At 39.2% G+C, this 25162-nt stretch overlaps 1 protein-coding gene across 1 annotated transcript; it reads left to right on the forward strand.

Annotated features, from left to right (window-relative positions):
• The first annotated feature begins 1024 nt into the window (after positions 1-1024).
• On the forward strand, positions 1025-21885 carry LOC124137126. Its single transcript, XM_046503304.2, has 13 exons — positions 1025-2444; positions 12546-12993; positions 13347-13542; positions 13864-14004; positions 16054-16236; positions 16740-17004; positions 17282-17417; positions 17559-18120; positions 18274-18331; positions 18685-18881; positions 19525-19633; positions 20319-20564; positions 20928-21885. The coding sequence occupies exons 1-13, from the start codon at positions 1322-1324 to the stop codon at positions 20948-20950; spliced, it is 3687 nt and encodes a 1228-aa protein (XP_046359260.2). The 5' UTR covers positions 1025-1321; the 3' UTR covers positions 20951-21885.
• The last annotated feature ends 3277 nt before the right edge of the window (positions 21886-25162 follow it).

The following is a 25162-nucleotide window of genomic DNA, read 5'->3' on the forward strand; positions in this document are numbered from 1 at the left end:
TACTGCAATCCACGAGTATTGATATGCAGATGCACATTGATTCTCTCAAGACGTATTTGAGTTATAACATATTTCATAACCGACACAATCAATAGAAGCCGCGGATGTTTGGATTAGTGGCGAACAAACATACAATCATGTTTGTCAAGCGGATTAGTAGTTATACTATTTTATGAGTAATCTCCCCAGAGGCTAACCAGGCAATTGAGTAAACAGGCACATAACTTTTAATTCCTTAATACTCGTAATCTACTCATCAATTACTTCTATTGTTTTAAATTACTTGAAAATACAAAGTGAGCAAAGTGATGTACATTTTAGTCGAGAGAACCACACGACATGTATGTTATTTCATTCGTCAGAGGCATATTAAGGGCATGATTCGAAATGCTATTTTTGTGGTGATGCGCAATTTTGGATTGTTCATAAGACATTTTATTTATATATTTAAGCATACACGTATATTTACTTTTCGTTTTATAAATAAATTGCTGAATGAGTTTCAATAAACATCCTCTGAACAATAATTATTTCCAAGGTAACGCAAAAACAATGTACTCTCTGAGTGTGCGTGCCACGTGCGTGCGGTGTGAGTATGTGTGTTTGAATAATGCAGGGTTGAAAGAGTACTCCTTGAAATACCCTTTCATCGAGTACCTTTACGGTTTTGACAATAGAAATTAAACATAATATAGCTTTGTATTTGTTGCAATGTATATCCCCGACAGTCATGTAATGTCAATGTTCCTGGTGTATGCTGTAGTAATTACTGATAGTTTACATTTGTCTGTGTGTTTGTCTGTTTGTTTGTTATTAGAGCCGTCAACCCCCGCAAGTTACCTTTCAAGCGACACGATTAGCGATAACCACCAGCCTAGCTGCCCCATGCGCAATGTTTACGTCTTCTCGAGTTACAATGAGGTTGCTAGCGATCGCGATCACTCAATCAATAAGTCCCCACAATGTTCCCTGTATTATCTTTCAGCATTTGAAAAACTTTGATGCGGCCCACAATAGCCTCTTTTCATAATGCGTCCTGCTTCGCGCTGTGCCGTGCATAGATCGCATAAATATCCTACATACAACCTGACGAGCAGCTGCTAACAGCCCCGGCGTTCCACCGTCATACGGTAAACTGTCCTTACTACGCGAAAGGCTTTGAAGCGAACAGGTTTCAATGCTGTATTATCCGAAGATTTACGCCGTGTATTATCGGTGTTGTCTGTTGGCAACACGAAAGTAGTATTGTAACAACGGCATTCGCGGATAAGTCAACACGACAACTGAGAATCCGACGACGAGGGCAGTCGACAGAGGCATCATGCCGACAGCGGATTGTTCCCGACAGCACGACGGCGGAGTGGATGACACCACCAAAAAACATGCCAATAACACAGCGACTCATCCAGGGTCAGCGGGAAGCCGAAAGGGTATCGTGAACGGTGACGCGGGAAATCTCCCAGATACGCAAATCTCTAACAAACCCGATTATGACAAGAAAGGCTCAAACGAGAACGTGTCTAAGAGTGATTTAGGACGAAGGTCTGCCAGTCCGGAAGCCAAATCCAGTCCCAGTAAATCAACAGGTAGACGGCAGGTTAGTTTTGAGAGTGGTGATCCGAGGAGAGCGGAAGACAAGGGGAAAGGACAAGCCAATGACACCCCGAAACACGGTAACCAACAGAAGGGAGGAGACCGCCCTGGATCGGGCTCCCAAACTGTCTACACTTTAAGGAATGAAGGAGAGATTGTAAACATCAGTACGACTGATCAACCTGGAACTGTAGGTGTTGAGGAGGATTCGGAGGAGGAGGAAGACGAATCGGAGGAGGATTCGGAGGAAGAATCAGAGGAGGAAACGGCATCTGAATCCGAGACAGAAGAAGATACTATGGACGGAAAAGAGGAAGGAGGTGTCAGTGGAGACAGTGGTATTGTGTTAAATCCCGACGAGAGACAGACTGACAGCGCAGTATCACAGCATGACGATCGTCCACAGACAGATAGTGCGGCATCACAGCATGAGCATCAGTTCTCTGCCAGCTCTGAAGCTTCATCTCCCGAGCATCAGTCACCTGTACGGCAGGGTCGAGGGGTCAACAAGGACTCTCTGGACCTGCAGAATGCAGCCTCAGCTATTCATGACATGCAGGACAACATTCAGGGATTACTGTGCCGTGCCAAGACCATTCTGGGAACTTACCACACGGAGTTGTCAGCAAAGCCTCTGAAGGATTTCGTGCTGGAAAAGGAGGATTTTCATGACAACTTTGTCGCCATCGGCAACATCTATTCAGAATGTGAACACGTGACGTCATCAATTAACAAACAGTTGAAGGAATTACGTCAAACTACCAATGAGATGTGCAGGCTCATCAACCGGAAGTTCAGAGAGGAGGACCTGGCATCATGGGTAGATGTAGCGGGTGATGAAGATGAGAGAGGTAAGTTGAATTGAGCAGGAGTTGGAACGAAGTTTTCTTTTTAAACTGTGTATTGGTCAACTTGTGGTGTTCTCTGTGATATGATAAACATCAATAACGATATTCTTAACTATAGAGATTTTAATTCAGAGAGCACTACCAATCCCCGTTACTAAGAACTGTTGTATAACTAGATACCACGTGTATTTAGTTATTGTCAAACACATTTCAGAACATCTCTCACTGTCAAAACCTTTCCTGTTTTAGAATAAGTTCTGAACGAATAACGACCTCTTACGAATTTGATATTAAGTAACATAACAACTAAATTTATACATACGAAATTGATAGTTTGTCAACAACATATATCATTAAAGTTGATATTTAGTCCATACTTAAATGGATAGTGGGAGAAATCCAAAAATGTATTACGAGTAACGAACTAAGGACATAACGAACACATTTCAACTGTTCATTTCTGAGTTCATTGTAACCTTGTTTTGCTGTAAATGGCGGTTGCAAGTGTCCTTTATTTCATTTATTTTCCCTATGCCACTGTGTATAAAAGATGTCGTCACGTACTCGGAGCCCCTCATGTGTCGAAAACCAGATAAGTCGAAGTGATACTAAGATCTCAAGCTATATATCTATTGAACTACGCTCACAGGAACTCGTTTATACGTATTACACACTAGTCGCTATCGTTGACGTTCGTGGCGTTAAGCGCTATCCCCGAATTCAGTATCGTCATAACAGAATGCCATAGAGAACAATCATGATTTCCCCCAAGACTTGTGTATTCTCGGTTCCTGTCACCAAGCTGATGATTTAAGGCAATCGTACCAGGTCGAGTTCTCCAACTCTCATAATATGTCTTCTAACAAGACATTCGGAAGCAATGTCTTAACTGCTACCTTGGCAATGCGACCTTGCACCAAACAAACACCGCAGGCGCAAGCAAATATAATTGGTTCAGATCACGAATCGTTCGCCCTGAAAACCCGATACGAAATATGCTGGGTCAATATATGCCCATATCTCTGATCAGCGGGAGGACTGTGAATCACATTCGCTGCTTAATGGAGCCTTGGATAAAGGAAAACATTGGGTCTATCAAGTTTCAGAAAAGTACATACTTTACTGTAAGGCCTTAATGTCCCACCACCCACTGTCATAGAGGGGATTAATGTGTAGGAGAGACGCATAGCCTGGGGTAGACTGTCATGTTTACATGTCAAGAAGAAGGACCATGACACATTTACTAATGAATTTACTAAATAATACAATTTACAATTCTAGTGAATCGAATAGGCGTCAGCGAGTGAGTGGGTTTGGTTTATTGTCGCCAAGAACAGTATTTTAATTATACCACACTGATAGGAAATAGGCCTCACATTTTTATCTTTATAGATAATTATCACGGAAAAGCTGGGATTAGAACCCACAACCAGCGGATACTGGCATCGCTAAGGGACGCAACTTTGCACAACAATGTGGGGCGCTTTAAACCACTGAGCCACCTGTAACTTCGAATAATATAGTAACATTGTATAAATTGTACTTACATGACATACCCGGTACGTACACGGATAGTCAACCGCAACCCAACTTCAGAGCATTTACTACGAGTAACAAACTTTCTTTACCTAGTACTTAATATCCGATTAGTTTTATTCATGGTTAAAATCTATTTGTAAGGGTTTCTTAAGGTTTCATGGTAATCATTTTCTTACATATATTTATCTCTATAAAAACGCTTTGTTGCCATAAAAATTTAGCTTAAGTATCACGATACATCCAGCGAACATGTTTATGTAATACTCTATGTATTCTTCCAATGCTTATCAAAATGCTTACAAGCTATAAAACTTCTATAGAACCATTATGCCTTCACACGAGCCTCCACTTGACATTTCCAACTACCTTGACATACGTATGTGTTCAACACAAGCATGTGCAGTTGCACAATAACCGCCCAAAATATACATACGCATTATCATAATCCTTCACTCGCTTTGTCGAAATGCTTTCACAAAGAAACCGTCATAACGTATCCATGCCTCAACACCTGAATAACATAAACACACGCTGAGCCTGTTTTTTTCTTCTTTTCGAATTTAACGACATAGTTATTATCAGTGGAACAGTGGTTCAAGGCAACATATATCAGAGTTGCGTCCCATGTACATGCCGGGATCCTCTTATAGTGTATCCGAATCCAACATTTTCCCTAATTGGGTCCTTACTGAGTATTATATCTGTGTGAGGTTTATCAAAGCAGTAATTATAAACGTCTACCACCTGTGTCACTTTACACATTCTTCACACTTCACACATTAAACCTACACGTATCGATAAACTGAAATGTTGACTGTTTAAAGTGTCGTGAAACCCAATTCACTCACTCACTTAGGCTTACATATTCAGGCGGGCCCTTTACTATACTAGTTACTAGATTTACGGTAGGTGGCGTCACTGACGCGTTGCATACAAGCTGCTACCAAAATCAGATTACCGTCATACGTGTGTAACTCGGAGTCGCTTTATTCTCTTCCATTGTGAGTGTTAATGACCCAACACACAAGAGTCTAAATACTCCACCAACAGTGTGTGGTTGCACCAGAGGCAACTAAGTAGATAAGGCAAAGCTATTTAAACCTTCAGCATTGTCCCTGTACTATAAGTAGATTTATATGGGTGGATTATCACCGGATAGTCTGTCTGCGTGTGTTTCAGCTAATCAACTCAAGTCGTACTTACATTCCAGTATATGTACGACAGTGACCTGTTTCACATGCAGAAACATGTCAACCATCTTGTAAATGTCCTGTGGTTGTATCTGGTGAACCAATTGTGTTTTACGTGCTTTATGGACGAGACAAATCAGTGGTTGATGGTTGACGCCATCGGGGTACGATCATGAATTTTAGTGGGGGTTATAGCTAGCTAAGGAAAATAGGTACCTATTTTTTCCCTTAAAATCATGATTGATATATATTTCATCTCGCCCTGGGTTTTCAGGTTGAACCTTTCTGGTTGTCTAGGGTGTGTAGTGAAAAACAGAAATATTATTCTTCACGGGTACGTATTCGTCAGCATGTTATATGTAGGTTTTCAAGTGTAACTTAAACTGTTTGAACATGTTTGAGTTGTTACAGAGTTACCAAATGATACAAATGAAAGGGTTTACTTTTAGCGACGTGTAATATCAGGGAATATCACACTGACAAGACACAATCGCATACAGGATATGTGGTATAACAAAATCCACAAATGACGATATGCAAATACTATCAACTACAGTTGTATACAAGATAAGTAGAAATGAAACTTAAAACGTTAAAACTATTTCACAATTTCTATTCTAATGATCAGTCTAAACATTTTCCATACACTTCTGTAAACTGAAAATAATATATGTAATATTAATGTATTTTAAAAGCTTCAAACGAAAAGAAACAAAATACTTCACACGTGGAAGAGTTGATGTGGATATGTTTACAGAAATATATTTACGAGGTCCCGGGTAATTCATTGACAGAGAAATAGTCGTATTCCGTTATCAGTCACGCACTTTGCCTATGATTTCCTTCAAGAACAGAAGCGTGCTGATATCGGGCTGACATATCACAACTATACCGAACACCCATGTCTTTCTACAATAGTAACCATATTTGTCAATATGTGGCTTTCCACTTCAGCGCACTCTCTCACAACACAAAAACAGTTAAAGCCTCACTGTTATAACTCTCCACCGCTTAAGTCAAAATGACAGCGTGTGTAACGAGGGATAAATAATACCGATAGACATGTAGGCTGAATAGGCTTTTGACTCCAGCCTAGCAACGTCGTGTGCAGATGTCACTCCTCTACCCAGCCGTCGTCACACTCTCGTGGATATAACACGTTAGTGACCCCTCTTCATGGCTGTCAACATTAAATCCGTTAGAGTTATCAAGTTTATGTCTGATAGAGAAGCTGTTCTACTTAACTCAAGTTTCTGTCCTTATTTCAGCTGAGTGTCTCAGCAGTTTGAAAAGAATATGTTAACCGATACAAAAAAACAATCAATGAAGCTGAAGTTCTGCATGAACACAGAATGATTTTCCTTGGCAGTACATAAATTTGAAATGTGAAATCATCATATTTAGTTTAATGCGTATATGTGGCACTAGTATATGTGTCGATCCTTAATAGCCACCTCTTAATATTCTTTTTTGTAAAGGTTGGTGTGTGGATGATCTTCAATTTCAATCTTCATTTGATAAACTATGGTCCACCTGCACCTCATCCAATTTGGTGACTTCATTGCGGCGAGTTTGACCCACGACAAGACTTCTCATATTCTTTATCTATTATGAATTTAACGCCCAAAAGCCTTCAGCTATAGTCATTTAATGTAGCCTACCAAGTTTGGTCAGCAGGAACACATATGTAGACATGGTTATGTATACTTTACCACGAGAAAGAATAAACGAACTATACAAGAGACAGCTTTAGAACCAAGTAAATTCCATCACGGTCATTAATGTATCATTTGATTAATATGAGACCATTATAAGAAACAAAATACGTATTTTGGGGGACTTAATACAAAACATTTTCAAAACTACAGTATTCATATACATTTGATGACAAGGCAAATAATAAATACCTCTTCTGCCACCTGCCAAACAAAAGATCGATAGACGCTGTGGAAAACATATACATATATGATAGAAATAGAATATAGCATTCAGCCAAGTGGTATATCCAAGGGAAAATATACTATTGATATGTCTATTAAGATATTTAAAAAGGATGCTATTAATAGAAGCTTACATTTTACCCGGCTTCATTTTATTTGCAGTTACAACATATCGTCCACAAGTTATGTTCAAATGAAATACCGTGTCATTTGAAAAACCCGTCATGGTAGCATTATAGTTTATTTTGACATATACAGTGTTTACAGTGCTGCAATACCCCACGGAGTATATTTAACATGATTCAAATTATTTTGAACGATGCCTGAATGGTTTACGCCTAATGCAATAAGCATTAAACTTCTAGGGACGACATTAATCGCCTACAGTGATATGTATATGGACACTAAATCATCATGGTCAAACACTAACATCGCTTCACGAATCTTTATTGGAATAACAACAGCTATCCTCGGTATGTTCTTCAGCATGTGTTTATCAAGACTTTGAAAGTCATCTCACGTTAGCATAAAGCACTGGTCGATCTGTACTGAGCTTACAGGGCTTGTCAGTTCAAGAATGCTATGTAAAATCAATAAATTATCAAACCTGTTCAAACAACACGATAAAAGGATTCAATAAGAACAGGTTTCCTCAAGAGCGTTTATAGTATCCAGATATAATTAAATCTTTGTGGTTCGTTATCTGCCGTCTGTAAACACAGACAAAGGACAGTTGAGTCTGGTGTCGTGACAAGCTTGTAAAGTATGTTCAACGTTCTGTTACATTTAGACCAGTTTGAACTAATCATTCACACCAATATATAAGTATGTTGTGGCTTGGCGTGCGGGGAGATGAAGAAAGTGAAGGTTCAATTAACTTTAACATTGTGGAGTCATTATGTTGCCCATGCCAGAAGTAGGAACATAACACTAAGCGATAGCAAATGCTTACAAGTACTCTGTTTTGTATTATATCACAATATACATTTAATATTTAATATAACATAAGTTTAATAGTGTCTTCCCTTATTCTCCGCTTATTTTTCGCCGATTTTGAAATTGCAATATTTATATACATGCACTTTGAGATTCTTTTCAACTACTTATATGAACGGTGACAGCGCTTGTTCCCTTGTGCATTTCTCATATGACGGATGGGTTCTACCTAAAACGTTACTGAAAAGCTTCAGCGTAGAATGCAATAGACGAATTGACTAGAAAATTGGTATCGTTTAGCATTGATGATGTATAAATGTAATCAAAAGTAATCGTAATATACGCTATATGAAAAGTTAAAAAAGTCAACCCGTCCTTCGTTGGTGGAAAATTGCATTGAAAGCCTTGCTACAACTGTTTTGGTTGCAGTTTACCTAATATTCCTTTTCCTCCCTTGAAATAGTAAATAATATTCATAAACATTTTCTGTATGTAAAAGGTTCATTTCCATACCACAATATCACAACGTCTATTTATAGACCCTTGCTTTTTAGTGAGGTGAGGTGAGGTGAAATGGGGTTTAACGTTGCGTCCAAGATTATTGCACTTATATAGCGACGTGCATGCACGTGTATGTGTGTGTGTGGCTGCTTGTACTAGTCCGGACTGATGCCGATTTATAGTGCTAGCACACTGAGATACCATGCCGCAGTTTAACATGAATACCCCACTCAGACACAGTATACTGACTTCGAGCAGACCAGTCCTTGTTTTAGCCCCTTAATGCCGAGCGCCAGCCAGGGAAACAACAAGTACCAATTTTTAAAGTCTTTTAGTATGACCCGGACATTCCGCTCTCCGGGCGGACGCTCTACCACTAGACCACGGAGGCGGTCGCTTTTTAGTGAGTCTGATTTCACGCCACTCATCAATGTTACAGACGTAATACAGCAGGGACATACCAAGAATGTTCTTTCCAATGAAATAATCTCACAATATTTTATTATTTCCCACATCCATTACGTCAGAACTGCAGCAGACATCTACGGTAGTGTAACATCTTGCAGTATAACAAAGACCACTGTTAGCATCTGTTTGGAAACTCCAGATGTTACCGGTAATCAAGCGTCTGTTTGTTTTCACATATGCCTGGTGTAATTAAATAGTATTATTTTGTTCATCGTTGATTTCGGGATTTACAGTGGTCTACGGCGCCACATTTCTATGCGAAGAGTTGCATCCCTTAGGCATGCCAGAATGCTATGATCTTAGGTTCGAATTCAAGATTTTTGTGATTATTGGTTTTAACAACACCAAACTCGTTGACCTCACCTCTTCGAAGACCTCATAGAAGACCTGCATCTTTTTCGTCTTCTAACTGCGATCAGTTCTCAAACTCAAAGTACCTTTGAAACCCGAACACGTATACGCACAAAGGTAAAATGCTCGTTCAGTGTTTGCCTTTTGCGTTCGTAATGTAGTCGTACTTAAATATACCTCGACTGAACCAGTTGTTCAATCAACAATCAACAACTGCAAATCTTGTACAGAAAAAGTGCACAGTCCAAATTTGATTGCCAATGTATATACATGACAACGTTCTTAAACATGTTTATAATCCCGGTGCCATGCATCTTCATGACAGAAATAATCATTTTTTATATGACGTCAATCAATGCAATGATATTTTAATGTTGATGGATGTTAATGATATCCCTTCAAAATAACAACCTTCAAAGAACCACCACCTTTTGTGGAACCCCTTTCAATCACACAAAACTGAATGATCTAACATAAATGTCAAATTAACGCTCAAGAAAAAAACGTTATTGGGGATTATTCGCACTCGTTTGCAGAATTGTATGTATAGAAATAGACCCCCGCCGAGCTCGGCCAACAGCATTGTGGGCCAGCTGAAAGTGAACACACAGACGTTAAGACTTACACTCTTGTTTAGGTTTGTAAACCGACAAAAGACATTTTGTGTATGCACGGGGTATATAGGGGTGTTCTTAAATGTCTGCCTTCAGGTCAAGCTCGGCTTGTGTGTATTTCTTATATTCGTATAGACAAATGTAATGTAACTGCCTCAACCTTTGATGCTATACTAGGGTGTGGTTCATTGAGATAAATCATGTTATTGAAGGATCAACGCTGAGTTAAATGTCAACCATCCACACAGATCCGGTGTAAGCAATTTACCATTATGAGGTGTGTGTGTGTGTGGTGGTGTGTGTGGGGGGTGTCTTTCTTAATTCCGGGATAATGTTGAGTAATGTTTGCTAGTATATGTACATAAAACATTCACTTCAGGTATCGATTTTTGATATATAACATCTCGAATAAAGGTTTAACGCGTGCAAGCAGTGTGTGTATATATATATTGAAAGATTAACACTGAGTAAATTGTCAACCGTCTACACAGGCCCCGTGAAAGCAGTTTACCTCTAAAGCTGTTTCCAAATAATGTCATTGAACTGAAAGCATCCACTATAACAATAGTACAATAGTTGAATAGATAGTTGACCATATACATATGTCAACATATACCCGATTGCAAAACTATCTGATCCAATAAATGTATTGGAAACATGGATGTATGACAGATCGATGAGTCCTCTACTGTTTCAATACTTATTGAATACTTAATGCAAATATTACTCACAGTACAAATCTCTCCTTAATGTAGAATAATACTTATTATCATGTGAAATCTCTGCTTATTATAAAAGATTAATATGTAGAACGTGTGTGCATGTATTGCCACTCCAAAGGTTTAACTCTAATTGAGGATGAGTGTCATGTATTGTCAATCTGTGACAGATACCGAACTGCAAGAAGAGAATGCTTTGTTGAAAGTGAAATCAACTTTAGCACATTTCAACAGTTTTTAAACCTTATGTCAACAAACTCCACAAGAACTTTAAAACACATTGGACTATTCCTATCTAAAGTTATGAATATACGTAACTCATCACTGTTCTAACGTATTCTAAAACTATGTGTCTTAAAATAACGCCATAGTATATAAGCATGTATGATCTACATTATGTTAACATGTATTATGGGCTGGAGGCCTGATTACTGAATAAATCTGTCTGTCTGTCTGTCAATACTTATTGAGTCAAGAGGGAATCACACATGATGTTCTTGCCCTGACAAACGACTGGACATGTTACCAGATATTTCAACAATAATATTTTATTTTATAAAATGTCGGCAGCACCAGTAAATTGTAAGTCTTCAAAGCAAACGAGTGGTGGGCTTTTAAAATTGCAATATTGTTTAAAAGAACATTAACACAGTTATTTCTTGCTTTCAGTACTCCTACATATAAGTGGAAGATTATACCACGTCATACAATGTATTGCGGCGTAAAACAGTATTCAGTTTTGGTACAATAACAATGATATATAGTTGTTGTCATAATTTTATATTTTGAATTAAATGTAAAGAATTGTGTTTGTATATTACTTACTCAAACATTTATATTATTATTGTAGTAGCGTGTTTGACTATTTAACTGGAGAGGTGCAAACAACGCATTAAACTAAGTCATATAAAATTAGATATCTACGATGGAACTTACCATCAACACAGATCAAAACCAATTTATGCTAGCTCTAAACTCGAGATAAAATACACCCATGTTTAATTGCAACATTAGGCTATAACCGACAATATAGATATCATTATTAATATCTTAGTATAAAACAAAATTAATGTGAATTAAATACTACCTGCCAACACCAAGTATATGCACGATAGAAATCGTTTAATTTCGTGAGGTATATAAACACTCGAATAGTATTGTACTCTAAGACTTTGATTAATTCCATTGCTTCTTAATCTGTCATTGAGAAAAGATGAGAAGTGTTTTCTTTCATTGATTATACATATGCGCCAAAGATCGATGACACGCGATTGATACTCAGAATGCAGGGCTCTATAGGGTATTGGTAACCGATGAATCACAGCACTCTAATACATTGACCTCTATAGATCGAAGAATGACAGATCTATGCAATGTGCTGAAAGATTCTCATACATTAATCATTTCTGATAACTATATATAATGTTAAGCTGACATGCGATATACATATAATGTTATCCTTGAGCATTGTATACAAGGACATAACAAACAATCACACACATCATATAAAGGGCAAAAATCTTTTTCATCAAAGCTGATATTGATTGATAGCACAATTCATTCTCGCGATCAGCCATTTAGTTATCAGGCGGTATAGAAACACAATTATTGTACATTAAAACACCGATCTAACTGATCACATGGATTCAAAAGAATTAATCCATCAATCTATTTTTATATGTTTTGCCTGTATTCATAAAAGAGTAACGTTTAGGTTAAAATGTAAATCATATAAATGGCATATTCTAATGCTGAACAAGTCTAGATATATTCACGAGAGCCTTGTGGTTACATTGTTGTTGCAATGGTTCCGGTTCTAAACTATGACGTCCTATATTATCAACAGAATTCCGTCTAAGAGAGGAAAGGACGGCTCAGGAAAAGGCTGTACTTGCAAAAGCGGCAGAAGCACGCGCAGCCCTAGCAAAGGCTACGAGTGGTGTCGCGGAAACACAGGGGATCATTGCTCAGGCCGAGGCCGACGCAGCGGAAGCAGAAGTCACTGCCAAAAAGGCACGTGCACTTGCAGATGATGCTATCAAAACAGCTGAAGAAGCGAAACGAGCAGCGGAGGAGAAGAGAAAGGTGGAAGAAGAGGCGCGGAAGAAGGCTGACGCGAAGGCAAAGATAAAGGCAGAAGAAGAAAAGAAGAAGCGTGAGGAAGAGGAGAAGAGGCTGGCAGAAGAAGCGAAGAAGAAAGGAACATCTGTGGACGAAGAGAGGCAGAGAGAGATGGATGAGAGAGAGGCCAAAGAGGCGGAGAGGAAGAATCCGAAGAACTGGCCTCGATACATGTGAGTACATCTGTGATTAAACGCGAATATATAAATACATATACACACGTTACAGTACTTTCCACAAGTATGTTCCCGTACTTTACTGTACTAATCAGAGAGTATGTTCCTTCAAGAGTATTGCACCTTTGTTGCGACAGTCATACATACGCTCTATCCAATCGACCACGGAGGCGGTCCAGAAAAAGAATGGATGTACATATTATGTTTGTTTAATTCCCTGTTTAATCTACGAGTGTATGGATGCTCGGTTTCTAGGGTCCTTATCTTCTAGATTTCATACCATCATCACTGAGTGTGGGTGACATCGGTGTATTGTTTCTTTGTCTAACGGGTCCTGGTTTCATCATCAGATACAGTATTGAGGGCGGTGACTTTGACCCTGGTGTTGGTTGTATCATCCGGGCAATAGCTGGCAGCATGTCACGTGACGACGTGGAGGTGAAACGATTGGACCAACTTTCCGGAGTTTTGTCTTTGTATGAAAATGAGGAACTCATCAGCAACATTGTGCATGTGCAGCCCAACGACAAAGAGAAATCCTTCACGGTACAGAGCTTACAACGTATAATTTGTATTAATTAAAAGTATCAAAAAGTTTTCAGAGACTAACACACAACGCTGCTCTAAAACACAATCATATATACTAATTATTATGAGTAAGCTAATTCCTTGTGTTGGTGAATGTTTAGCGTATTTAGGACATGTATAAGTTCGCACGGAGGACATCACGAAAAGACATCTTTTATTTATAAGTGAATAAATGCCATCAGAATAATTTTATTTTGCAAGAAAGGTGTTTTCTTTTAGCTGTTAGAGTAAACCTTATCAGTCACCTTTTCACAAAGGGTACGTATTATTTTTGTATAGTTTGATGAACCATTTTCTATCGCCATCCCCCACTGTGCCCCGAGGTCTGGGCTGGGCAGGGAACCCGTCATCAAGATGTTACAATCCAATGGACGCTGGGCAGATATGCCTACCAACGACGTCCACTTCGAGGACATTAAGGTAGGACAACGTTGTGCAATAAATTGTGTAGATGAGTTGAGTATACCACTTTAGCATTAGTCCAGCCATATTACGTGATATTAATGCGTCATTTAGGTGTGGGACCTAAAAACCTACATTTGAAGTAAACATAATATTTAATCATTTTCAAGTTAAACAGAACGTATATTTGAGGGGACCACAACATTTAAAACATATCCTTGAAGTATTAGAGGACACAGAAGAAAAGATTTAGACTGTTAGAGAGGAGACAGCACAAAGCTGTGATGAGAGGTAGAACATTCAAATATATCATTGGGGGGATCCAAGGCAGCGATTCGTTGTTTGCTGTAGGAGATGACTAAGATGGTCACAGTGATCGCTGAGTATGAACGGTATGTGGGACCTACTCCCAGTGACCTGGCTGACCACAGGACGTTGCTCCAGTAACCCACTCAATAGGGAAATGCATCTATCTAAGGGCAACAAAAGACATGGGCATATGTTACATGGGAGGCAGAAGTGATTAATGTTAATGTTAATCCGTCGCCACTTTGAGAAACACCGTTTTTATATGATGACGTATGGCAGTTATTTCAGCTGGAGGCGGTGAGGTAGCCTAGTGGTTAAAGCGTGCGCTCGTCACGCCGAAGACCCGGGTTTGATTCCCCACATGTGTACAATGTGTGAAACCCATTTCTGGTGTCCCCCGCCGTGATATTGCTGGAATATTGCAAAAAAAGACGGCGTAAAACAATACTCACCAACCATTTCAACTGTATGCGCTATAATCGCATCTGGAATAAGCCTCGGGCTGTATGAGGTTGAAAATTTAATTTCTTTTACGGCATGACATGACGTTTTATAAATTTATGTTATATACGAACATTGCAAGATGCAGTGCAGCTTTAGTGAGTGTATGCATGTTTCTGCACAATAACAGTCACACCTCCGCTAAGTCATTGTATATTAGGCATAGCTGTGGTTGGAAAATGCGAAATCTCACATCAAATCTGAAAACCATTTCTTTTTATTGCTCTACACCTGTTTCTTTAATAATGTTACACCCTAATTTATTGCTAGCAAGACTGAATTTGAAATTATCACCTCACGCAAAGTAGACATTGATCATCTGTGTTGGTGTTGACATGCTACTCGTGTTGTGTAATTAACACGCGATAATACCATAGTTTCTAGGGCGTTGTGCAATTCACACAACCCTCATTACAGAGTCGCCGGGTAGAACTGCAGAGTCAATACCTGATCAATGAAATCACTTACTTCTGGTCGTTGTTCGTGATGGGCCAAACTCAATATTCGATAGCTAATGTACAAGTATGCATGTCAGAGTTTGATGAATTGAGCAGTGCTAATTTGTATGTCTCTATACTGTATAGCGTCGTCGGTGTCAGGATTGAGTTATTACATTATATTTAGCCCGTAAATAATAGCTATATCTACATAGTTTTAATGTGACTTATATCTAAATGTATCAACTGTTGTCGTCATTGTCACCCTGAACAAATAATTCCAAAGTCGCATTTATTGTGTTCAATGCCTTACGAAATATTTTTAACACTCGATATCAATATTATCAAAGAAACGTATTGTTCATGTCATATGTGATCTTTTCAACTAACACAGAAGACCTATGTTAAGTTCAGTAAAACTTCATATTTGCGTTCCATAGCTGTCAGGGTTCGATACCCAGAATCGCTGCAATGTGTTCCGAGTCTGTCAGTAGTCTGTGGCATGTGTGTAACTTTAGGCTTCTTGATATCACAGAAAAACTAGCTCTCAAAACGAGACATGACGTTGCGGGATATTTGTTCTCTGTTCAGTAAAGGATTAAGGTTAATGTCATAGTAACTTACCAGACCTGATTGCAGCATGTTGAGTAGCATATGTCTAGGATATATCTCAGAAAATCAATAAACACACAGTTATTCACTCAGGTCACATAGTATGATCCAGACAAGAGATTCCACAAGTTCAAGACAATACTCAACGCAGACACATTTTCAAATAGTAACAAATGAAATATGAATGTGATATCAAATATAATTTCAGGAACTGCGTTTCGTTGAGGCCAGGTTGAAGCGGTTTGGTACTTTCGCCGTCATCTACAAGATCAAGAAGGATGTGCTGATGTTCACGAAGAAAGGGGGCAAAGTGACATCCTCAGTCGACTCCCGCGTCACTTTCATTGCAAAGCCGATGTGTTTCAGGCATAATGCTAATTTCACACTCGAGGTATGGATAAATGAACATTTATTGTTTGATCACAAGTATTCGTTTCCAGGACTTGTTGCTGCCGTGCATAGGCGTGCTTTATCACTAGCATTGGTAAACTTAAACCTAATGGATTGTAAACGAAAAAGCACGAGAAATAGGTACAGGTACGTTGAATCAGCTGATGTGTAATTAAGTCCTGTCTCAACCCCTGGACACTCTACAAATGTATATATGACTTTATTACATTAAATTCAGTGACGAGTTGATTATACTAGTGGAGATTCAAAGAAAGATGGCCACGTCATTGAAACGGTCGGTTACAGGTCCCTGTTCCATAACTCGATATTAGCCGCAGCTATCAAAAGTCTGTGTTAAAATATGGGAGTTACGATCGTCATAGCTTTAATATCGCTTTGTTGAACGAGGCCAGACCCTTACATGCAGTAGTAACTCGTCACAGAATGTGACCGTAGAGTGACTGGAACAACAGATCAAAATATTGCAATACTGAACTGTTTCAGGTTCAGTCAGTGGACATATCATTAGTTTCGGATCTCCGCAAAAAGCGGTCCGAGTGCTCAATGTTCCTTGCATCAAGTCCTATCATCAAACTCGGAAGCCCTCATAAGAAGTTCCAAAAACCAGTCACAGTCACACTTCCTGTTCCCCCGAACCCCTCAAGGCTCAAGAGGCCTGGGACGAGCGTAAACAGGGAAGAGACGACGGACAAAATAGATACTCGTCCGGCCACTGCCAAACCAGGAGTCACCTTCACCAAGAAGGAAGGTGGGTAATTCTGATGGTGAATTTTGTGATGATTTTGAAAAGAGTGTGACCAAACTCTAAACATACGTTATTGTGTGATAGAAGTTATGCCCCTTAGACAAATCAGGATCCGCTGTTTGGCAAGAGTCACCAAGCAAATTCACTGAAGGATTCCCTCCCACAAACCTCGTAGGTAAAACTGAAATACAGTTTGAAGCGGTTTTAAACTCCACACTTATTCACTTACAAGTTCAATATTCCGCAATTGTATTAAAAACTTATCAACATTTTATTGCAGAGGAGACACCACTAGACGGCCTCCATCTTGTACATTGTCTCTCTGATGGTACATGGGCCAAGGTCACCAATGTTACATTAGTGCAAGCCAAGAATAAAGACATTGTAACGTTTGACATCAACCAATTATACGAAAGGTATGCGCCCACTATAAAACCAAGATAACGCCTAAGTACCAGTATCGGGTTATAAACGTTTTTATTTAACCAGCAGTTCGTTTGTTTCCATTGAGCATGGTTACATTATAGATGGATTAAGTTCAACTGTTATTGTTCCAGGTTCTCAATAATTAGAACCAAGCTTGATGCAACAATCGGACAAGTTGAACAGATCGCCACAACCCTCAATGAGGCAATCCCGCACAGAACTATCCAGCTGTTCCTCCGACAACACAATGAGAACCTCAGTGAGATTGTCATCTCATGTTCTAATGTGTCTCGTGTGGACAGGTCTCTCCGTAAGCTGGAAGACGAGGGCTTCGAGGAGGGACCATCTCTTAGCAAGGAAATATCTGTGAAAGAAGGCCAAGTCATTGATCTCAAATTCAGGGGAAACCTCCAACCGGAAACAGATGAGTTTAAACAGCAGTTTGTCTTCAATTCACATATACCATGTCGAGTGGATTTCACTGTTCAAACGGTCGATGCATTTGCTCAGAAAGGTTTTGACAGTTTCCGTGGATTTGCTCAGTTGTTCACAGAAGGTTTCGTGCCCAAAACACTTCCTCCAGTGGACGACAACAGAGAATCAAAGCGTGGGAGTACACAGAAAGCTCAGCCACGTGTTGTCATGGTGATAGGAGAGGTCCTCATCTCGGAGTTACTTATGACAATACCAAAGGTATGGTTATCCAAATGATATACCACATGAAGCGTATTTGTTCGTTTACACAAATGGTATTTGCAGATTCAAAAGATATATGAAAATCAAAAATGAAATTAACAGTTTATTTTTAGTTAGTTGATACTGACATATCATTGATTACTTTTTCAGCCCGAGCCAGAACCTCCGAAACGCTTGTTAACAGCGCCTTTATCGAATGCATCAGATGGTAAAAGAATCATATTGTTTGTTTTGTATGTCAATCGTAGTTAATCCAACGCTGATGCCTATCTTTCTTAACACTTCAAAAAGAAAATTGTGTTTGGATCACGGACGAGGTATACATTAATTATGAATTATTTAATTATTTTTTTATGGTCACTGAATCGTTGGCATGACAGAATGTAGGGGCTTATTTGTTCCAATATGACTCATGTCAGTGGAATGGTTTTGAAAATTCGAGCGAGAAGACCTCATCAGTTTACTAACGTGCGCTTTCACATAGTAGCAGTAGTAAAGCGGCCTATTCGCGCCCACCCCATACCTGGTAAGGTTACATGAGTTATTTCCCTTGGTTTTAAGGCCCTGTTGATAACGAACTGCTGCTTCGGCTCGCGCGAGAACTGGGTGATGAGTGGAAGAAGATGGCCCAGTACCTCAACGTCAGGAGGACGCGTATTCAAGCCATCCTCAGACAGAACGTCAACAACGACAACACACACAAGGTTTACGACATGCTGACGACGTGGTCTAAGCGATTACCGAGGGCAGTCGACAGGGTATGTTCAGTTAATACGGACGATCTGCAACAGGACATGCGGTCACAGTGATTCATCAGGGAAGTGTTTGAGGATATGTTATCCCATTTTGTAAGGGCACGAATGGCCCAGTCGCCTAAATTCGCTTTGCAGAGTTGCTTCCCTGGGGCACGCCAGAAACGTATGATTGTGGGTTTGAATCGCCCAGATTGAGGCTGACACGCCGTGATATAACTGGAACACTGTTCAAAGCGGCGTTAAGCCAGCTTACTCATACGCTCACTTCCATGTTGGTTGGCCTCGATGGAAGTGTATGTGGTACGAGCATGGTTGTGTACTTGGCACTGTCGTCTCTGCCTCGTGTAGAAGTCTGGTGGAATGCCACATTTTGGTTTTAGGTTGCAATGTTTCATGTAACACTGTCTCTGTGATGTATGCATGTTGTGCATCGCTGAACATGTTTACACGACTCGCAATGCTCGGTCGCTCTTGTGCATAAGTTCCTATCTTTTTTTCAAGTAATAATATTGCCATTTTTGAGCATCTGCCACCTTAACATATATATTGTTTCCATACATTATAAGCAAGGCAAGACTGTAGACTGTGCGATGAGTATGGTTGTGCATGGTGATTGACACATGATTGTTTCCCTGATAATGTGCAGGTGGATATCCTGTGCCACGCTCTGATGTCTTGTGGCCGAGGAGACCTGGCAGCGGAACTCAGAGACAGGAAAATTGAGTTCAAACGTCAGCGATCATTTAGTGCTAGAGGTAGGCAATGGATTTCACTTCTATTTGATTTCACAACAGAAGCTATTCCCTTCTTACAATATCCACATAGAAAGCAGCAACTGCTAAAGTGGAACAGTCAATTCAGTATGCAACTTGAACAATCTAACAATCATATGGAGATCAAGCATTGGACGTAATAAATGTCATATTTTTTTGCTGTAACATATGTTATATCTACGAAGATATTATAACATTTCCAAGTAACTAAAAGCAACAAAAGCCTTCCCATTTTCATAAGAAGTCTCTGCTGAAAATAAGGTCGATTGTACGATTCCCACTATATCATGTGGTGTATATAAATCACTTTTTAATAGTGATAATACCAGGTGTTCGCGAAAAGGGGAGCGTATCCTGTCCCACCTGTGGCACCCGTCACAAACACATACAAATTAAAGGCAAGGGAATTGTGCAACTGAAAAAACACACGGGAACATATGCACAAGTCCAAATAGGGAATTGCATTATGTTTTACACTGATGTGTCACATTTGGAAATGTCCTCCACATGTTTACCATTACAGATTGAAAGTCGCGACACGGCACTATTATCAATATTTTGTACAGATCATACATCGATCATATTCTAAAATACTGTCCCAAGATTTCACGTCAATAACACATTATATTATATGCAGTCAAATTGCCATACTGTTTTCATCGATCAGATTCCTACCTGCGGAAGGCGTTTGTGAAGATAGCGCGAGATCAGAGCGTGATAGCGAACTGGAAGCACTTTGCGAGGCGGTTGGGTGTGAGCGAGTCGGATATGGTGGACATTGAGAGAAGCCGTCCCACCAGCCAGGACCGGTGCTACTCCAGCCTACAACTCTGGCGGGAACAGAACGGGGACAACGCCACCCTGGCCACACTCTCACAGAAACTCAGAGTCTGCAGACACAGACAACTTGCAAGTATGGGAACTAACCTCAACATTTCAATCTTCATTCTCATCTTCCCCATTTTCCTAATCCTCATCCTCGGCATGGTTGATGTCATCGTGTTGTCTTACATTCCTTCGTCTATTCGTCTTAACACTTCTACCAACCTCTGGCTCTTTCACCATCACCATCATAGCTTCACATAAGCATTTATGTTTATGAACATGTATGAAATTGTCTGCATGTAAACAAATTTTCTCATACTCTAACTTCTCTACGAGTATTGAGATATTCACCATTCTTTTTATGTAATTGCGGGTATTAATGTTTTCACAAGTCCTTTAGTTACGTTCAACCACATTAATATTCCTAATATTCTTTTTTTTCTGTCAACAGGGGACATTGAATCGATTGCCTAGATGATCGTCACCGTGAAGGAAACATACTCTCAATCTAGACCACAAGCAATATGTCGAATATGAGAATATTGTAACAATAACCTGTTGCCAGCATAGGACATAGCAACGTGTTCATAAATTGTCTACTAAGATGTATTCAGGAGAATTATATCCTGGTAGGCATGACTGTTAACATTAGAGAGAAACAGGACCTATTCGTGACAGTCATTACATACGTTGTACATTAATTTTGCAAAGGGATATTATTAGCCCTATTGTTAGGTTAACTGTGACGCTACTACGAGGTCATTTTCTTAAGTTAATTCAGTCTGTACTCTAAGATACTCTTTGTAAAGTTAACTTTGTCACTACCATAGGGTTAATATATTTTCAGTGTGCTTTGTCAGTATAGAAGCTGTTTATCGTTTAAGAACATTGTCACGTTTCATTTATGAATTAAAAGTAAAATGGTGACATATGTTTAGGCACGCTTAAACTTCCTTCAAAATACTACAATGCACATGCTTATACCAATAGCGCACGGCTGTGATATAAATGTACGGTAGTTTTTTTATTTGACCTTCGGACGATATTTCGTCCTATATATGTGACAAAGGGTACCTGTCACGTTTATTGACATATAACGGTTTATTTTTAACATTTCCAGTAGCAAAGAAGTATTGACTGTGTGAAAGTTATTCGTCAAACTATTGATATTTATTTACTTTGTAGTACTACATGTACATGTATTTTCAGTTATGATTTTTTTCATAAAAGGAGATATTATTATATTCTGTTGAATTCCAATTGCCAAATGATTCTCCAGTATTTGTAGATTTACACATGTACTTATAAATTTATAAATAATCTATCCTGTTATACGTTTAATTGATCATATAGATGACCATGCACATGTATACAGTTATTGCAATAAACTGTTACCCGTTTCTAGAAAACACCGTGTCTTAAGCTTCATCACACCATGGTCATTGTAACCTAAGTTGAAGATGCGTGGTGGTATGATTGAGCGAGTTGGGTTTACTGCCGCTTTGAACAGTATTCCAGTTTGTATTCTAGTATTCAGTTTGGTGTGGGAGGAAAGCCTTGAGTCATACACATACACAAAGTTACATCGTCAAAGATAGGAAATTGATTGTCTTTTATTCCAATTTTGAGACGCTTGCAGCAAATATTTCGTGATTGTAAACAGATATGGTTCACGTCCATAGTTAAGATGACTAAATCGTGTGTTTCCATATAATAGTACGTCCTGTACCTGAAACCCTCATCCTGTTTCAGACATATGGGTATTCTTCCATTCCACTGGGTATCTGGTTTGCAGGATAGAGGTCTAACTTGCCGTGCTGGACATCAACTGTGATTTCCGATGGTGCCATTGTTATAGTGTATATATGCACTTATATTTTCGGGTACACGGTCATTCCCCCTTAAGTATTCATTCTGAACAAAGATAACATTACTAAACATGGTGACCATAGAAATAGTTACATGTCTAGCTTCAAGGACAATGTCCGCTGAAGTTCTCCGAGAACAAATGTGTGAAATGATGGTCGTCTTCATTGATAAGTTAACGTATATCTGAAAATTGGGGATAATACATTTATAAGTTGGCATCCCCATGGGCACCAATTGTGTTTACCTTCTTGTTGATTTGTTTCTTTAAGCATATGAATCGTAATTTTCGCTCGGATTGGCAAAAACCAAACAAGGGGATTTGGCCAAGAAGTTTAACTATAAGTTTCAGCTATATCGATGATCTAAACGACTGTATGACAAAATGGATGACTTCATGTTTCCAATAGTTTACTTTCTAATAATGTCGGGCAATATTCCAGCAGCTCCAGCCTTTGGTGTATGCATTTCACAAATTTCCAATCTTTTACGCATCAGTGAAAAAAAAGGATGTCAGATGCAAATCCTCATTTCACTTGTTCCCTTGTTTTTCTTTTCAGGTGAACAATTGATTTGCCTTGAAATGTGTTTGTGACAGGTGCCACAGGTAGTGCAGGATACGATCACCTTCTCTTGAAAATCCGGTATCATCACCATTCATAAACACATGCTCATGATATAGTTGGAATCATACCTTGGACAATGGGTATTTCTAAGGAAAAGGAAAGAATGGTGTGGCTTTTATTTATATCCCGATGTTCTGTTGAGGAGAGGCACCGTGTCCCTGATGATGTTCAAAAGCTGATAAAGTTGCCTTTGAGCTAGTTCAATTATAATCATGATCTTTTGAGAAATGTCGAGGTCCTATGCTAACGTTTGAGACTGAGCGGAAACATGAAACGTCAACGCCAGGGAATAACCAATCTCGATTATCCGACGAAACAATTTCCATTGGGCGTGAAAGGCAAAATGGCACTGAAAAATATATGAATGGATCAGTGAATATCAGTGATAACACCAGGGGCGGTCGGGTAGCCTAGTGGTTAAACCGTTCGCTCGTCACGCCGAACACCCGGGTTCGATTCCCGACATGGGTACAATGTGTGAAGCCCATTTTTGGTGTCCCCATCCATGATATCACTTGAATATTGCTAAAAGCGGCGTAAAACCATACTCATTCACTAGTGATGACACCAGGTGTTCGTGAAAAGGGGCAAGCATATCCTGCCCTGCACCATTGTTCATAATCTTCCATCTCAGAAGAAATATTACATCCTCGCCTCGTCATTTAGGTACGTTTGGTTACCTCGTATTGTTGGATGAGTGTCTGCATTGGCTGCTGACTGGAGGCTGTGATTTGGGGATTAAGGACTTTACGGTGTACTGATTGATTAAGAATTCCCGTCCCTATGACCACACCTGACCACCCGATCCATTAAAGAAAGTTCCAGTGAGTAAGGCGAGAAAACGCCATGTGAAGGTCAAAGCATGAGACGCATCCTGTTGACGAACGACGTGTCTTATTGACTACGTTCCTCTGAATGTGTAACCATAATATTTCCGGAAAGGCTTGATCAGTTCTTTGATGGCGGAACCTTGAATTGAAAAGTTTACATGTAGTTGTAAGCAATAGATGCCTTTCAATGAAAGACATCTTAAGTTCTTAAGTTCTTAAGTACTTAGCAACTGAGAAATGTAGAAGCCATCAGCTGAAGCTGATGGTACTTTGCTGGGCATGACGGGGCAATTCACGATTGGAAAATCGAAATCATCCCACTTGTTGCAGATCATGGTACAGGGGCTGTCGTTATTTTTAATTTATGTGCACACATCAAGATGTGACACTGAATATGGTTTCTTAGTTGTTTCTTTCCAAGGCGTGTACGTAAAGACAGAAAATACTGTTTAACTTCCATCAAGTAGACTATAGGGTCCTTCATGTTTTATCAAGTAAGATAGGGTAATGAATAAAACATCACGTGGTGGATTCTGATATTCGAAACCCCCTCCTTAATCTATGGGTTTGATATATGAAACTAAAACTACAATCGTAGACAATCCGCTCACTGGCGTCCTGTCAAATTACCAGCGAGAATACATTATGATTTAAATTTGCTGTTGTCTGACGTGCTCGTGAATCATTAAGCTGAGTGGCATTTGAACCTTTCTGACAGACTAGAGTTTCCTTCCTCAAACATGTGAAAGGTATTCAGGGCGGATTGCTGACAATGCATTTTGTTAATATACACATTAAATTAAGTAAGGGGTCATATGCAAGGACGTTTATGTCTGTAAAACGTAACACCAAAACGCATCCGATATCTTGCACGTGCTGCACGCAGTAGCGCCACTTAAATGTGTTTTATGTCATTCCTGACTTTGACACTTACAAGACAGGTCGATTAATCTCCGAACATTTTCTGTCAATCTTATTGATTATGCTTATGATGCAGTTGTGATTTACTTGATTTCATTGATTGTTTGTGTATAAGCGATGAGGCGTCTACGGGGTATTGGCTGGAAAGTCAGCAATACGTTCAATGTTTCGCAGTCTGGTTAGCAGACTATGGAACAGATACAAACAAAACCAAAACTGTCGACCCCAATTAAAAAAAAAAATTCCTAAAATACATTTACCACCACAAAAATCACTTACACATAACCTTATTTATATTTTTAATTTTAATCAATGAATCATGTTTGAAAGTATAAATATACGTCATGGAGTACTTTCTTATTGTGTATTTACTCAAGAAATACTGTTTATATATCAGACATAAGAAATCGATATATCTCTTGAGTTAATAACATATTTACTAT

Source organism: Haliotis rufescens, unplaced genomic scaffold, assembly GCF_023055435.1.
Source record: "Haliotis rufescens isolate VD_foot unplaced genomic scaffold, xgHalRufe1.0.p SCAF_5, whole genome shotgun sequence".
Lineage (NCBI taxonomy): Eukaryota > Metazoa > Mollusca > Gastropoda > Lepetellida > Haliotidae > Haliotis > Haliotis rufescens.